At 44.5% G+C, this 16,319-nt stretch overlaps 1 protein-coding gene and 1 pseudogene across 1 annotated transcript in view; one reads left to right on the top strand and one right to left on the bottom strand.

Annotated features, from left to right (window-relative positions):
- LOC122551869 (E3 ubiquitin-protein ligase MARCHF4-like) overlaps positions 1-16,319 on the top strand; it is a 281,240-nt gene that overhangs the window by 71,491 nt on the left and 193,430 nt on the right. Inside the window, exon 3 of the mRNA XM_043694417.2 lies at positions 695-887. Coding sequence (XP_043550352.1) covers positions 695-887 — 193 coding nt within the window. The remainder of the gene's footprint in view (positions 1-694; positions 888-16,319) is intronic.
- Positions 6,721-7,880, bottom strand: LOC148149694 (28S ribosomal RNA; annotated as a pseudogene).

The raw sequence follows: 16,319 nt of genomic DNA on the forward strand, positions 1-16,319 counted from the left end.
GGATCAGGCGTAAACCATTTTGCACCAGAGGCCTGTTTCAGCCGAGATACCTTGCCATCTTTAGGTTATTTTCGTGTTCCTTCTGATACCTCTCTTAAATTCCACTTTCTGAATTTCACCACATTAAAAACTCAGTGCCCCTATCCTATATCAAGTTTCATTCTCATCATTATGCTCATGGACCTACATAAACTTCAGTCAATGATCAAATTGAAAACTCTCAGCTCTTTAAAAAGTCTTTCAAAATTCCGTTTTCTGTAACATCCTGCAGCCCTCCAAACCCTCTACAAATTCTTCACTGTTCTGTTTCCCAACCAAAGTCTGCACACATCTCCCTTGGCCCATATTATTGGCAAAAATGCTGTCAGCTGCTTTGCTTTCTTCTTCTGAAATTCCTTTCTTGAACTATTTTCATTTTAATTATCCTTAGGAAAACACTTATTGTGCCAATGTTTTGTTCTCTGCTATGAATCTTTCCTGCTTTCTTTCCATAGTTTCTTCATCCTTACATCTCAATTATTTCACATTACTTGTGCATGTAAATGTACAATATTATTTTTGATTGTGCAGCATGATATTACAGTAGTTTGTTTTGTATAAGCAAACTGTGAACTATGCTGTCAAACGTGCAGACATTACTCTGTACAAATGATAAAGAGTTAAAGAGTTTGACCACTTTCTGCTCCGTCTCCAGTGGCAGGCAATATCTCTGACGGTGATTGAGAGAGTTCAAATTGCAGCTGCAATTCTCGGCTCCTTGTTCCTCATTGCAAGCATTTCCTGGCTCATCTGGTCAACAATCAGCCCATCAGCAAAGTGGCAGAGGCAAGACTTACTCTTCCAGATCTGCTATGGAATGTACGGATTCATGGACATTGTCTGCATCGGTAGGTCCTTACTACTGAATCTCTGCATACTTAGCATGGTGTGAAAATGAATTGAGTGCAGGACATTCAACTTTTGGAGCAAGATCTGAATCTGGTGGGTGTAAGAAGGAAAGTTGAGTGAAATAAGGGAATCTCAACAAAGTCCAGAGTGAGCATAATTCTGGGAAATGCAGTCTCACTCATAAAGGGCACTAGAAGAACTTCAACAAATGTCTGTTAGGATTACCCTTGATAACTTGCCACAACACTTCAAAAAGCATTAAGAATAAAATATAAAACAGGGTTTGGAGTCACATGTCAGCCTGTTTGCTTATTGAATATACCCCTTCTCTGAAGGGCATCATTAAAATAGTTGGGTTTTAACCCAGGAGGCGCATGTGTGTGTAGAGTACACAACAGTGACAGTTGTAACACAGTTACCCACAAAAGGTTTGTTGAACACATTTGGGCTCTCTGCAATAAGTGTTTGGCTAGTTCCATTCAACAACCATTTCCTGTAACCCAGCAGTTTGTTTCTTTTCAGGTAATTATCAATTCCTTAGCCAAGAATGACCTTGCCTCCATCACCTCCTCAAGCAATGCATTCCATACCTTAACCACTTGCTGCAAGAAAATGTTTTCACTCATGTTACCTTTGCTTCTTTTGCCAGTTATTTTAAATCTTTCCCCTCCACAATCCTTGCACAATTGGGAGCCCTAAATACGCCTCATGTTTTTGACTATCAAATCTATAACAATACGTTTCTGAATCTTCTGATTTCCAAGGGAACCAACTGAAATCTTCTTAGGAATTTGTATCACAGGATTTAGGAGGAGCAGGCCATTCAGACCCTTGAGCCCATTCTGCTGTTCGAGTTCATGGCTGATGCTATTTTTGTGAATTCTCCCAATGTTCTTTGACATCTTTAATATCTCAAAATCTATTGATCTCTGTCCTGAATATACTCAATGATTGAGCCTCCACAGCCCCGAAGCAAGAGAATTACAAAGACTTACCTCTCTTGTGTGAAGAAATTTGTTTTTGGCTCTGTTCAAAATGGCCTATCTCCTAGTTTGAGACTGTTTCCGTTGGTTCTACACCCCCAGGCAGCGGTAACATTCTTCCTGCTTCTCAGGTCCTGTAAGAATTTTCAATAAGATCACCTCTCATTTCTGTAAGCAGTAGAGAATGCAGGCACACTCTCCTCAATTCTTCCTCATCAGACAATCTTGTCATTCCGGGGATCAATCTTGTGAACCTTTGTAGAACACCCTGTATGTCGAGTATATCCTTCCTTAGGTGAGGAGATCAAAATGCACGCAATACTCTAGGTGGGGTCTCACCAAGGCTTTACATAATTCCAGTATGACATATTTACTCCTGTATTTAAATCTTCTTGCAATAAAGGCCAACGTTTCATTTGCCTTTGTAAATGCTTCCTGTACCTGCCTGGTAATTTTCAGTTGCTCGTGCTTGGAGAAATGTGATGAGGTATGGCATATATTTATTTACTCATTCGTGGGATTCCTTTTATTAATTCATGGGATGTGGACATCATTGACCTGGTTGGTATTTATTGCCCATCCCTAATTGTCCAAAGGGCATTCGCAAGTCAACTACAATGCTGTGTGTCTGGAGTCACATGTAGGCCAAACCAGGTAAAGATGGCAGATTTCCTCCCTTAAAGGACATCAGTGAACCAGATGCCTTGATATTGCAAGTGTTTTCCAGTGCTGTCACATTCCTTGTCTAACATGGATTCTAGAACTGCATTCAATACTCTAGTTGTGGCCAAACAAATGTTTTGTACGCTTCCAGCACAACCTCCCTGCTCATAAACTAAATCCTTGGCTAATAAAAACAAGTAGGAGAAAGTGAGGACTCCAGATGCTGGAGATCAGAATGAATAGTGTGGTGCTGATGAAAGGCTTATGCCCAAAACGTTGATTCTCCTGCTCCTCGGATGCTATCTGACCTGCTGTGCTTTTCCAATGCCACATTCTCAACTCTAGTAAAGACAAGTATCTCATATGCCTTCTTAACTGCTTTATCTCCATGTCCTAATATTTCAAGGCACCAATGCACACCAAGTGGTATCACATTCCTCTGATCCTTGATGTTTCTGAGGGTCCTACTGTTAGTAGAAGTCATATGAGACACGTCTTTACTAGAGTCGAGACTGTGGTGCTGGAAAAGCCTCCTTTGCCTTGTTTGACCTGCCCAAGGGCATCATTTCACATTTATCCAAATTGAATTCCACTTGCCACTGATCAGTCCATCTGAGGTCAGCCTGAGCAACAGAGTGAAAGAGGGCAAACGTCGGAGTGAATAGTCCTAGCTTGGAGCTGAATTTAGGCGTGGAGCTCCAGAGGTGATGTCATGACATGTCATGTCATGACCGTTGGCTTGGCTGCTGAAGAAGCAGGTTTGCAGACTGAATGAGTGGTGTCTGGAGAGAGATAAATTACTTTATTTTGTGGTTGTAGTCTGCTAGGAATAAAGAATGTGAGTGAGAGACCTGAGTCTGGTAACTAGTGGATTAGATTGTATAATCAGTCCCCGGATTATTGTCTGTATTTGATAAGGTTGATTTAGTCAATAAAGTTTGCAATGGCAGGAGAACTCAGCCCCATGGAATACTCCTCCTGCAATATGTGGGAAATCAAGGACACTTCCAGTCTCTATGGTAAGTACAAATGCAATAAGCGTGTTCAGCTGCAGCTCCTGATTTCCACATTAGGCACCTAGAGCTGTGGATGGAGCATCAAGAAGATTGAAAATGTTATGGATAGCATGATTGGAGAGCTGGTCACAATCAGTAAGGGCTACACAGACAGAAGAGTTGGATAACCACCAGGAAGTTTGCATAAGCATTGTCAGACAGTGCAGGAGTCACCTGTAGCCATTCCCCTCTCAACAAGTATAACATTTTGTATACTGTTAGGGGGTTGGCCTCTCTTAGGAAAGCAGCAGCAGCAGCCAGATCAGTGTCACTATGACTGGAACTGTTGTACAGCAGGGAGAATTGAAGTGGAAGCAAGTAGTGATGGGAAGTCTATAATCAGGAGCACAGATATGCATGTCTATGGCCACAAGTGAGGCTTCAAGATGGCATGTTTGCCTCCCTGGTGCCAGGCTAAGGATGTCTCTAAACAGGCATAGGATATTTTAAAGTGAGTAACCAGAGGCTGTGATCCATATTGGTTTTAAAAAAATATTCATTTGTGAGCGTAGCTGGCTGACCAGCATTTTTTTACCTGTTCTTAGTGGCCATTGAGAAGTGCTGGTGAGCTGTCTTCTTGAACTGTTGCAGTCCACCTGCTGTGGGTTGACCCATGATGCCATTAGAGGGAGAATTCCAGGATTTTAACCAAGCAATTAAGAAGGAAGGACATTATGTTTCCAAGTTAAGAGTGTGTCACTGGAAAAGCACAGCAGGTCAGGCAGCATCCGAGGAGCAGGAAAATTGACGTTTCGGGCCGGAGCCCTTCATCGGATGCTGCCTGACCTGTTGTGCTTTTCCACCAACATACTCTCAACTCTGATCTCCAGCATCTACAGACCTCGCTGTCTCCCATTATGTTTCCAAGCACAAGCCTGGATATTGTTTCTCTTCAAGAGATGTTTGGGACATTGGTTAGGCTACTTTTGGATTACTGCGTTCAGTCTGGTCTCTCTGCTATAGGAAGGATGTTTTTCAGAAAAGGTTTAAAAGGATGTTGCCAGGGTTGGAGGTTTTGAACTATAGGGAGAGGCTGGGGCTACTTTCCCTCGAGCGTCAGAGGCTGAGGAGTGACCTTGTAGAAGTTTATGAAATCATGAAGGGCATGGATAGGGTGAGCAACCAAGGCTAGGGGAGTCCAAAACTAGCGGGCACAGGTTTAAGGTGAGAGGGGAAAGATTTAAAAGAGACCTAAGGGGTAACTTTTTCAAGCAGAGGGTGATACATGTATGGAATGAGGTGCCAGAGGAAGTGGTGAAGGCTGAAACAATTACAACATTTAAAAGGCATCTGGATGATTGTATGAATAGGAAGGATTTAGTGGGATATGCGCCAAATGCTAGCAAATGGGACGAGATCAGTTCAGGATATCTGGTTGGAATGGATGAGTTGGACTGAAGAGTCTGTTTCCATGCTGAACATCTCTATGACTCTGGGTCGTGGAACTGAAATGACTGACCTCCAACAACCATGACCATCTTCCTATGTGCCAGAAATGACTCCAACCAGCAGACTGTTTGCCCCCTGATACTCATTGATTCCAGTTTTTCTAGCAATACTGGATACCACACTCTGGTCAAATGCAGCCTTGATGTCAAGGGCTTTAACTCTCACCTCACCTCTTTAATTCAGCTCTTTCATCTGTGTTCGAACCAAGGCTGTAATGAGGGCAGGATGTGGGTGGCTCTGGAGAAATCCAAACTGGGTGTCACTGAGCAAGTCATAGAGTCCTACAGCATGGAGATGGGCCTTTTGGCCTAAACTGTCCATCCACGCTAACCCCATTTCCCTGCACTTGCCCCATATCCTTCTAATTAATTCCCATCCATGTATTTGTCCAAATGCCTTTCAAATGTTGTTAATGTACCCACCTCAATCACTTCTGCTGGCGTGTGCATACCACCCTCTGTATAGAAAAGTTGCTCCTCATGTTTCCTTTTATTCTTTCCTCTCTAACCTTAAACTGATGCCCTCTAGTCCTCGATTCCCCAACCTTGGAAAAAAAACTGAATGCATTCGCCGTTTCTATGCCTCTCATGATCTTATACACCTTGAGAAGGGTGCCCCTCAGTCCATTAAGCTCTAAAGACAAAGGTCTGAGCTTGTCCAACCTCTCCCTATAACTCAGACCATTGAGTCCAGGCAACATACTTGTAAATTGTTTCTACACACTTTCCAGTTTAATAGCATCCTTCCTATAGCAAGGTGACCAAAACTGAACACAGTACTCCAAGTCCAGCCTCATCAACGTCCTGTACAATTGCAATATAACTTTCCAACTTCTATACTCAATGACCTGATGAAGGCCAGTGTGCCAAAAGCCTTCTTCATTCTCCTGTCTACCTGTGACTCCACTTTCAGAGAACTGTGCACCTAACTCCAATGTCGCTCTGTTCCACTGCACTCCTTAAGGCCCTACCATTCACCATGAAACTCCTGCCTTGATTTGACTTTCCAAAATGGAAGATCTCACCCTATTCTATATTAAACTCTATTTGCCTTTTCTTGGCCCATCCCCCCAACTGATCATGGTCCTGCTGCAATTTCTGAGAACCTTCCTCACATCCACGATACTGCCTATTTTAGTGTCATCAGCAAACTTACTAATCATGCCTTCTACATTCTCATCTAAATCATTGATATAGATAACAAACAGCAACGGCGCAGCACCGATCTCTGAGGCACACCACTAGTCACAGGCCTCCAGTCCGACAAGCATCCTTCCATTATTACCCTCTGCTTCCTACCATCAAGCCAATTGTATATCCAATTTGCCAGCTTGCCCTGGATTCCATGCGACATAACCTTACAGAGCAGCCTACCATGTGTAACCTTATGAAAGGTCTTACTGAGATTCATATAGAATCGTCAACCCTGCCCTCATCAATGTTCCTGCTCACTTCATCAAAGAACTCAAACAAATTTGTGAGGCATGATCTCCCATTCACAAAGACATGCTGACTACTTCTAATCAAACCCTGTCTTTCCAAATGCATGTATATCTTACTCCTCAGAATCTTCTCAAGCAACTTACCTACCACTGGCTTACTAGTCTATAGTTCCCTGGTTTTCCTTGCAACCCATCTTGAATAATGGTACAACATACACTACCCTCCAGTCTTCTTGGACTTCACCGATGGCTAACAATGATGCAAGGTGTTGCTTGATAGCACTATTGAGGATATCATTTGACACTTTGTTGATGATCGAGAGTAGATTGATGGGGTGGTAATTAGCTGGGTTGGATTTGTCCTGGTTCTCCAGGATCATTTACATTTCTGCACTGGAAGCTGTGAGGTACCAATCTCCGCCACTCTAGATTCGGGGTTCTGAACCTGACTCCCTTTCAATTGCCCTTCGGAACAGCACTCGCCTGTCTCTTAGGATTGACTGACCCATGTTCAACTACTATTCACATGGATCCCTTCTCCACTTTGGTCTTCAAAGTTCTAGATTGAATATTTGCTACAACCACTAAGATTTGCTTCTACAACAGTTCCACCTGGGCCCTGGGCTTCTGTGCTCACCTAACCGCAGTGGCCCTCCTACTTGTCACAGCGTAGCCCCCACAGGCTCTGCCAGCGATGGCTGGGTTTGGGCCCGATGCTCCAGCGCCATCCATTTTCAGGGCTGGTTGATTTGGCAGGTCAATTGTTACACATTCTTTCACAGATTCCGACTTCCATGGCCCCCATCCTGCTATGGTTATCAACAACACCTTTTGTGGAGTCTGATGAGCATTGGGATTGGGCGCCTTAACCCAGCATTCAGTTCATCTTGCAGGATCAGGTCTGCTTACCAAAAGTGGCCAACCAGGCACTCACATTCCACACCTGGCTCCAAGCCAGCGAGTCTGGCTTCTTACCCATTTAAAGTTTGCGAATAGGTCGAGATCTTTTCAGCCCCAAGACCTCTAATCATTCACTGGGTAATACTGTGTGGAAGACGAGCACCAGCTATCCTGAGGGAAACTTCAGAGGGAACCAGCTACCAGATGGTTCGATTTGTCTTTCGCTCCTATACCAAGGTAGGATGACCAATTTGTATGTCAGGACTGCTAGGACCTCCACCAGATGTAACTTCTTAGATTCTATGCCCAGGCATAGTTCACCATCTTTTGGGTCCTAACACGTGTTCTCCACCTCCCTGACAGTGTGGGTGAGATGGGCTAGTGGTGCGCCCACTGCATAGGACGGTGGTATCCCACCTTGTTTGGCCCCCAACCTTTACCTTCATTGCACCATGAGGTTTCATGACCACCTTTTAACTCGCGCATGTATTAGTCCATATTCTGGAGCACAAGTCTTCAGTACTATCACCAGAATGTCATTAGGGCCCATAATCTTTCCAGTATCCAGTGTCTCAACTGTTTCTTGATATCATGTGGGGTGAACTGAATTGGTTGACAACTGGTATCTGAAATGCTGGGGTCCACAGGAGCCCAAGATGAATCTTCCTCTTGGCACTTATGGCTGAAGATTGCTGCGAATGCTTCAGCTTTATCTTTTGCACTTATGTACTGGGCTATACCATTATTGAGGATGGGAATATTTGTGGAGCTTTGTCCTCCAATGAGTTTTTAAAATTATCCACACTATTCATGTCTGGATGTGGTTGGACTGCAGAGCTTAGATCTGATCTGTTGGTTGTGGGATCGCTTAGCTATGCCAATCACTTGCTGCTTATGCTGTTTGACACATGACTAGTACTCTTTGGTGGCTTCAGCAGGTTGACTCTCATTTTCAAGGTATATCTGGTACTACTCCTGGCATGCTGCCCTACACTCTCCATCGAACCAGACTTGATATTAATGGTTGAGTGGGAGTATATGCCAGGCTATGAGGTTGCAGATAGTGATGGAGAACAGTTCTGCTGTTGATGACCCATGGTGCCTCATGGCATGGATGCCCAATCTTGGGTTCTAGATCTTTTTGAAGTCTGTCCCATCTCCAGCACCCCACTTGTTGACTCTGATCTCTCCTGCGTCTGCAGTCCTCACTTTCTCCTGTTCTGCCTCTTAGTCTTACTGGCCTCAGTCTCAGATTCCTCCTTGGTAATTTTACTTGCTGACCTACTGTTCAGGTTCTCACGCTCTTGCCACACTAGTTTAAACCTTCCCAAGTGGCACTAGCAAACCTACCTGTCAGGATAGTGCCACGGTGATAGTGCCATGCAACACAAATGAATGACATCAGCAGAAAGAGATTACTTCCTGTGTCACGTGCTACTGTAGGGAGAAATAGAAAGATAGTACAGTTAAATATGTAGCTAAAGAGCTGTTGTAGGTGGCAGTGCTTCAGATATGCGGATCATTGAGATGTCCAAGGCAGCTGAGACCTGGACAAGAAGGACAGATTGCATCTAAACTGCAGAGGCAACAATATCCTGACAGGTAGGTTTGCTAGCGCCACTTGGGAAGGTTTAAACTAGTGTGGCAAGAGAGTGAGAACCTGAACAGGAGGTCAGCAAGTAAAATTACCAAGGAGGAATCTGAGACTGAGGCCAGTAAGACTAAGAGGCAGAACAGGAGAAAGTGAGGACTGCTGATGCGGGAAACATCAGAGTCAATAAGTGGGGTGCTGGAGAAGCACGGCAGGTCAGGCAGCATCCGAGAAGCAGGAGAGCCCTTCATCAACTCTCCTGCTCCTCAGATACTGCCTGACCTACTGTGCTTCTCCAGTGCCACACTTTTCAACTAAGAGGAAGAACAGACGGGGGGAGGTTAATGAAGATGGTGGAACTGATTGAAATACCTTTATTTTAATGTGAGGGGTATGACAAGTAAAGCAGATGAACATAGAACATAGAACATAGAAGAATACAGCGCAGTACAGGCCCTTTGGCCCTCGATGTTGCGCCGATCCAAGCCCACCTAACCTATACTAACCCACTATCCTCCATATACCTATCCAATGCCCGCTTAAATGCCCATAAAGAGGGAGAGTCCACCACTGCTGCTGGCAGGGCATTCCATGAACTTACGACTCGCTGAGTGAAGAACCTACCCCTAACTTCAGTCCTATATCTACCCCCCCTTAATTTAAAGCTATGCCCCCTTGTAATACCCGACTCCATACGAGGGAAAAGGTTCACACTGTCAACCCTATCTAACCCCCTAATCATCTTGTACACCTCAATCAAGTCACCCCTAAACCTTCTTTTCTCTAATGAAAACAGCCCCAAGTGTCTCAGTCTATCCTCATACGATCTTCCTTCCATACCAGACAACATCCTGGTAAACCTCCTCTGCACCCGTTCCAGTGCCTCCACATCCTTCCTATAGTATGGCGACCAAAACTGCACACAATATTCCAGATGCGGCCGCACCAGAGTTTTATACAACTGCATCATGACCTCAGGACTCCGGAACTCAATTCCTCTACCAATAAAAGCCAGATTAAGTTCATGGAATGCCCTGCCAGCATTCCAGATACTTAGCATTTAGAGTAACATATATAACTCTGATGTAGCTATGACAGAGACTAGGTTGAGAGACTCTCCTGCTCCTCAGATGCTGCCTGACCTGCTGTGCTTTTCCAGCGCCACACTTTTCGACTAAGACGAAGAACAGACAGGTGGAGGTTACTGAAGACGGCGGAACTGACTGAAATACCTTTATTTTAATGTGAGGAGTATGACAGGTAAGGCAGATGAACTTAGCATTTGGAGTAACATATATAACTCTAATGTTGTAACTATGACAGAGACTAGGTTGAGAGACAGGCAAGTTTGGCAGCTTAACATTCCAGGATTCAGATGTTTCTGACGAGATAGAGAGGGATGTAAAAGAGGTGGGGTAGTTGCGTTACTGATCAAGGAGAATGTCACAGCTGTACTAAGGGAGGATACCTTGGAGGGCTCATCCAACGAGGCATTCTGGGTAGAGCTCAGGATTGGAAAGGTAGAATCACTTTGATGGAATTGTACTACAGTCCTCCCAACAGCCAGCAGGTGATAGAGGAACAGCTAAGTGGACAGAATATGGAAAAATATGAAAACAACAGGGTTGTTGTGGTGGGTAATTTTAACTTCTCCTAAATTAACTGGGGTTCCTTTTGTACCAGGGGCTTGGATGGGTGAGAATTTGTTAGGTATGTCCAGGATTGTATTCTGAAATAATATGTAAATAATCCAACTAAGGAAGAGCCTTAGTTGGTCTATGGTACTGAGTACTGGTACTGGGAAATGCGCCCAGCCAGGTGATCGAAGTTTCAGTTGGGGAGCATTTCGGGATTAGCGACCATAATTCTGTAAGTCTTAATATACTTACGGATAGAAATAAGAGTAGTCCTCAGGTGGAAGTAAACCAAGAGACATAGGAGCAGAAATTAAGTCATTCAGCCCATCGACCTGCCATTCAATCATGGCTAATAAGTTTGTCAACTCCATTTTCCCACTTTCTCCCTGTAACCCTTGATCCCCTTGAACTCAAGAATCTATCAATTTTAATCTTAAATGTACTCAATGACTTGACCTCCACAGCCATCTCTGGCAATGAATTCCATAGATTCACCACTATCTGGCAATAGAAATGTCTCCTTATCTCCATTCTTAAAGGTCTTCCCTTTACTTTAAGGCTATGCCCTTGGGACCTAGTCTCTCTTACCAACGAAAACATCTCCCAACATCTACTCTGTCCAGGCCATTCAGTATTCTGTATCCTTCAATTAGATCCCCCCATATTCTTCTAAACGCCATTGAGTATAAACCCAGAGTCCTCAAACACTCTTCATATGTTAAGCTTTTCATTCCTGGGACCATTCTTGTGAACTTCCTCTGAACATGCTCCAGGGCCTGTATATCTTCTTGAGATATGGAGCCGAAAACTGCATACAATATTCCAAATGTGGTCTGACCTGGGCCTTATAAAGCCTCAGAAATACATCCCTGCTTTTATATTCAAGTCCTCACAACATAAATGCCATCATTGCATTTGCTTTCCTAACTATTGACTCAACCTGCAAGTTTACCCTGACAAAAATCCTGGGCTAGAACTCCCAAGTCTCTTTATACTTCAGACTTCTAAATTTTCTTCTCATTTAGAAAATAGTCCATGCCTCCATTCTTACTATCAAAGTGCATGACCTCACACTTTCTCGCTTTGTACTCCATCTGCCATTTCTTTGCCCACTAACCTATCCAAATCCTTCTGTAGCCTCTCCGCCTCTTCAATGCTACCTGTCCCTTTACTTATCTTTATATCGTTGCAAACTTAGCCAGAATGCCCTCAGCTCCTTCATCTAGATCATTAATGTATAAAGTGAAAAGCTGTGGCCCCAACACAGAGCCTTGCTGAACACCACTTGTCACTGGCTGCTATCTGAGAAGGACCCTTTTATTCCCACTCTCTGCTTTCTGACAGACAGCCAAGATTCTGTCCATGCTAGGACCTTCCCCCTGATGCAGTGGCCCTTATCTTAATCAGTAGCCTCTTATGTGGTACCTTGTCAAAGGCCTGCTTGAAATCCATGTAGATAACATCCATTGGCTCTCCTTGGTCTAACCTGCTCGTTACTTCCTCAAATAATTCTAGCAGATTTGTCTGGCATGACTTCCCCTTGATGAAACCATGCTGACTTTGCCCTATTTTACCATACACTTCCAAGTATTCAGGAATCTCATCCTTCACAATGGATTCCAGGCTCTTACCATTGACCAAGATTAGGCTAACTGGTCTGTACTTTTCCATCTTTTGCCTTACTCCCTTTTTAAATAGGGGTGTCATATTAGTGATTTTCCAGGCCTCTGGGACCCTCCCTGATTCTAGTGATTCATGAAGGATCACCATAAAAGCCTCCACTATCTCTTCAGCTATCTCCCTTAGAACCTTGAGGTGTAGTGCATCTGGTCCAGGTGATTTATCCACCTTCAGGCCATTCAGTTTTTCTAACACCTTCTCCTGGGTGATGACCATCATTCTTAGCTCTGCCCCCGACTCTCTTGAATTTTGCTCATGTCAATTACTAGGAGTCATAGCTTTAAGGTAAAAGGGGAAAAGTTTAGAGGAGCTGTGAGGCAAGTGTTTATACACAGGGTGATAAGTGGCTGGGATGCGCTGCCAGAAAAGGTTGTTGAGATTGATATAAAAGCAATGTTCATGAGGCATCTTGACAGATACACAAATATGCAGAGAATAGAGGGGTATGGACAATGTAGAAGTGAAGACATTTTAGTTTAGAAGGACTTCATCTGTCGGTGTAGTCTTGATGGACAATTGGTGTCTGGAAAATCAGGTTAATAGCAGATCCCAAGAAGAGGAATTTGTGGAATGTCTATGAAATGGATTTTTGGAGCAGTTTGTGGTAGAGCCCCCTGGGGAACAGGCAATTTTGGATTTGGTGATAAGTAATAGTGTCATAGAGATGTATAGCACGGAAACAGACCGTTCGGTCCAACCCGTCCATGCCAACCAGATATCCCAACCCAATCTAGTCCCACCTGCCAGCACCCGGCCCATTTCCCTCCAAACCCTTCCTATTCATATACCCATCCAAATGCCTCTTAAATGTTGCAATTGTACCAGCCTCCACCACATCCTCTGGTAGCTCATTCCATATACGTACTACCCTCTGAGTGAAAAGGTTGTCCCTTAGGTTTCTTTTATATCTTTCCACTCTCACCCTAAACCTATGCCCTCTAGTTCTGGACTCCCCGACCCCAGAGAAAAGACTTTGTCAATTTATCCTATCCATGCCTCTCATAATTTTGTAAATCTCTATAAGGTCACCACTCAGCCTCCAACGCTCCAGGGAAAACAGCACCAGCCTGTTCAGCCTCTCCTTATAGCTCAAATCCTCCAACCCTGGCAACATTCTTGTAAATCTTTTCTGAACCCTTTCAAGTTTCACAACATCTTTCCGATAGGAAGGAGACCAAAATTGCACGCAATATTCCAACAGTGGCCTAAACAATGTCCTGTACAGCCACAACATGACCTCCCAACTCCAGTACTCAATACTCTGATCAATAAAGGAAAGCATACCAAATGCCTTCTTCACTATCCTATCTACCTGCGACTCCACTTTAAAGGAGATATGAACCTGCACTCCGAGGTCTCTTTGTTCAGCAACACTCCCTAGGACCTTACCATTAAGTTTATAAGTCCTGCTAAGATTTGCTTTCCCAAAATGCAGCACCTCGCATTTATCTGAATTAAACTCCATCTGCCACTTCTCAGCCCATTGGCCCATCTGGTCCAGATCTTGTTGTAATCTGAGGTAGCCCTCTTCGCTGTCCACTACACCTCCAATTTTGGTGTCATCTGCAAACGGTACCTCTTATGCTCGCATCCAAATCATTTATGTAAATGACAAGAAGTAGAGGACCCAGCACCAATCCTTGTGGCACTCCACTGGTCACAGGCCTCCAGTCTGAGAAGCAACCATCCACCACCACCCTCTGTCTTCTACCTTTGAGCCAGTTTTATATCCAAATGACTAGTTTTCCGTGTATTCCATGAGTCATGGTACAGATTTGAATAGGGAGCTTAAAGTGGAGGAATCCCCTAGGGGGCAATGGCCATAATATAAAAGTTCATAGAATTTGTACAGCACAGAAGCAGGCCATTCAGCTTATCAAGTCTGCACCAACCCTTTGAAGAGTATCTGACCCAGACCCTCCTCCGACCCTGTCCCCCTAACCCTGCATTTTCCATGGCTAATCCACTTAGCCTGCACTTTGGATTATGGGAGGAAACCAGAGCACCCAGTGGGGACCCACACAGATATGGGGAGAATACGCAAAATTAACACAGCCACCCAAGGATGGAATTGAACCAGGTTTCTGTTACTGTGAAGCAGCAATGCTAGCCACTGACCCACCATGCCACCCAACATTTGAATGTGTAGAGTGAAGCCCTAATGGATGCCTAATCCAACGTTCACCCTACAGTTCAAAAGGGAAAAGGGAATTGGATGCAACCGTATTAAAATTGAGTAAAGATAACTACAAAGACATGAGGGAGCAGCTGGCCAAAATTGATTGGACGGAAAATCTACCAGATAAGATGGTTGAATAGCAATGGCAGGAGTTTCTGGGGGTAATTTGGAAGGCACAACAGAAATTCAACCCAAGAAAGAAGAAACATACTATAGAGAGGAGACAACTATGGCTGACAAAAACAAAAGTAAAAGCATATGATGTGGTGAAGACCAGTGAGAAGCCACTGGATTGGAAAACCTTTAAAAACCAGCAGAGGATAAATAAAAATGCAGTAAGGGAGAAGGGGACGAAATATGAGGGTAAGCTAATGTAATTAGAAGGCAAGAGTTTTTTTTTAGATATCTAGAAGTTAAGAGAGGGAAGTGTGGACATTGGACTGCTGGAAAATAAGGTTAGAGAAGTAATAATGGGGAACAAAGAAATGGTGGAGAAAATGAATAGGTTTTCACGATGGAATATATTAATGTAAATCAGAACTTCAAGAGAGTCAGGGGGCAGAGGTGAGAGTAGTGGTCATCATTAAGGTGAAGGTGCTGGGTGGCACGGTGGCTCAGTGGCTAGCACTGCTGCCTCACCGTACCAGGGTCTTAGGTTCAATTCCAGCCTCGGGCAACTGTCTGTGTGGAGTTTGCACATTTTTCTCACCTCTGTGTGGGTTTCCTCCCACAGTCCAAAGATGTGCAGGTCAGGTGAATTGGCCATGCTAAATTGCTCATAGTGTTAGGTGCATTAGTCAAAAGGAAATGGGACTGGATGGGTTACTCTTCAGAGGGTTGGTGTGGAGTTGTTGGGCTGAAGGACCTGTTTCCACACAGTAGGGAATCTGATCTAAAAGGTCTGAAAATGGATAAATTACATGGACCCAAGCTATACCCTAGAGTGCTGAAGGTGATAGCTGAGGAGATTGTGGAGGCATTGGTGTGATCTTTCAGGAATCTCTGGAGTCATGGAGAGTCCTAGAGGACTGAAAAATGGTTAATTTAACATCCCTGTTTAAGAAGGGAGAGATGCAGAAGATGAGAAATAAAAGGCTGATTACCCTGACGTCAGGCATTGGTAAAATTGTAGAGTGCACTATTATGGGCGACATGGTGACTCAATGGTTAGCACTGCTGCCTCTCAGCACAGGGATCTGGGATCATATCATGCCTTGGGCGACTGTCTGTGTGGAATTTGCACAATCTCCCTATGTCTACGTGGGTTTCCTCCCACAATCCAAAGATGTGCAGGTTAAGTGAATTAGCCATGCTAAATTGCCATAGTGTTCAGGGATGTGTCGGTTAGGTGCATTAGTCAGGGCCTCCTCTATATTGGGGAAACAGGCCGCCTACTTGCGGAGCGATTCAGAGAGCACCTCTGGGCCACCCGGACGAACCAACCCAACCAACCTGTAGCACAGCATTTCAACTCCCCCTCCCACTCCACCGAGGATATGCAGGTCATTGGACTCATCCACCGCCAAACCACAACAACCTGACGGTCGGAGGAGGAGCGTCTTATCTTCCGACTGGGAACCCTCCAACCGCAGGGGATGAACTTGGACTTCACCAGTTTCTTCATCCCCCCTCCCCCCACCTTGTCTCAGCCGGATCCCTCCAGCCTGGCACCGCCTTCCTGACCTGCAGTCTTCTTCTTGACCTCTCCGCCTCCATCCTACTCCGACCTATCACCCTCACCTTGACCTCTTTCCACCTATCACATTTCCAACGCCCCTCCTCCAAGTCCCTCCTCCCTACCTTTTATCTTCTCCTGCTGAACACTCTCTGCTCATTCCTGAAGAAGGGCCTGT

This window comes from Chiloscyllium plagiosum, unplaced genomic scaffold, assembly GCF_037043375.1.
Source record: "Chiloscyllium plagiosum isolate Xiang-an unplaced genomic scaffold, Cpla_swu_hap1 HiC_scaffold_7, whole genome shotgun sequence".
NCBI lineage: Eukaryota > Metazoa > Chordata > Chondrichthyes > Orectolobiformes > Hemiscylliidae > Chiloscyllium > Chiloscyllium plagiosum.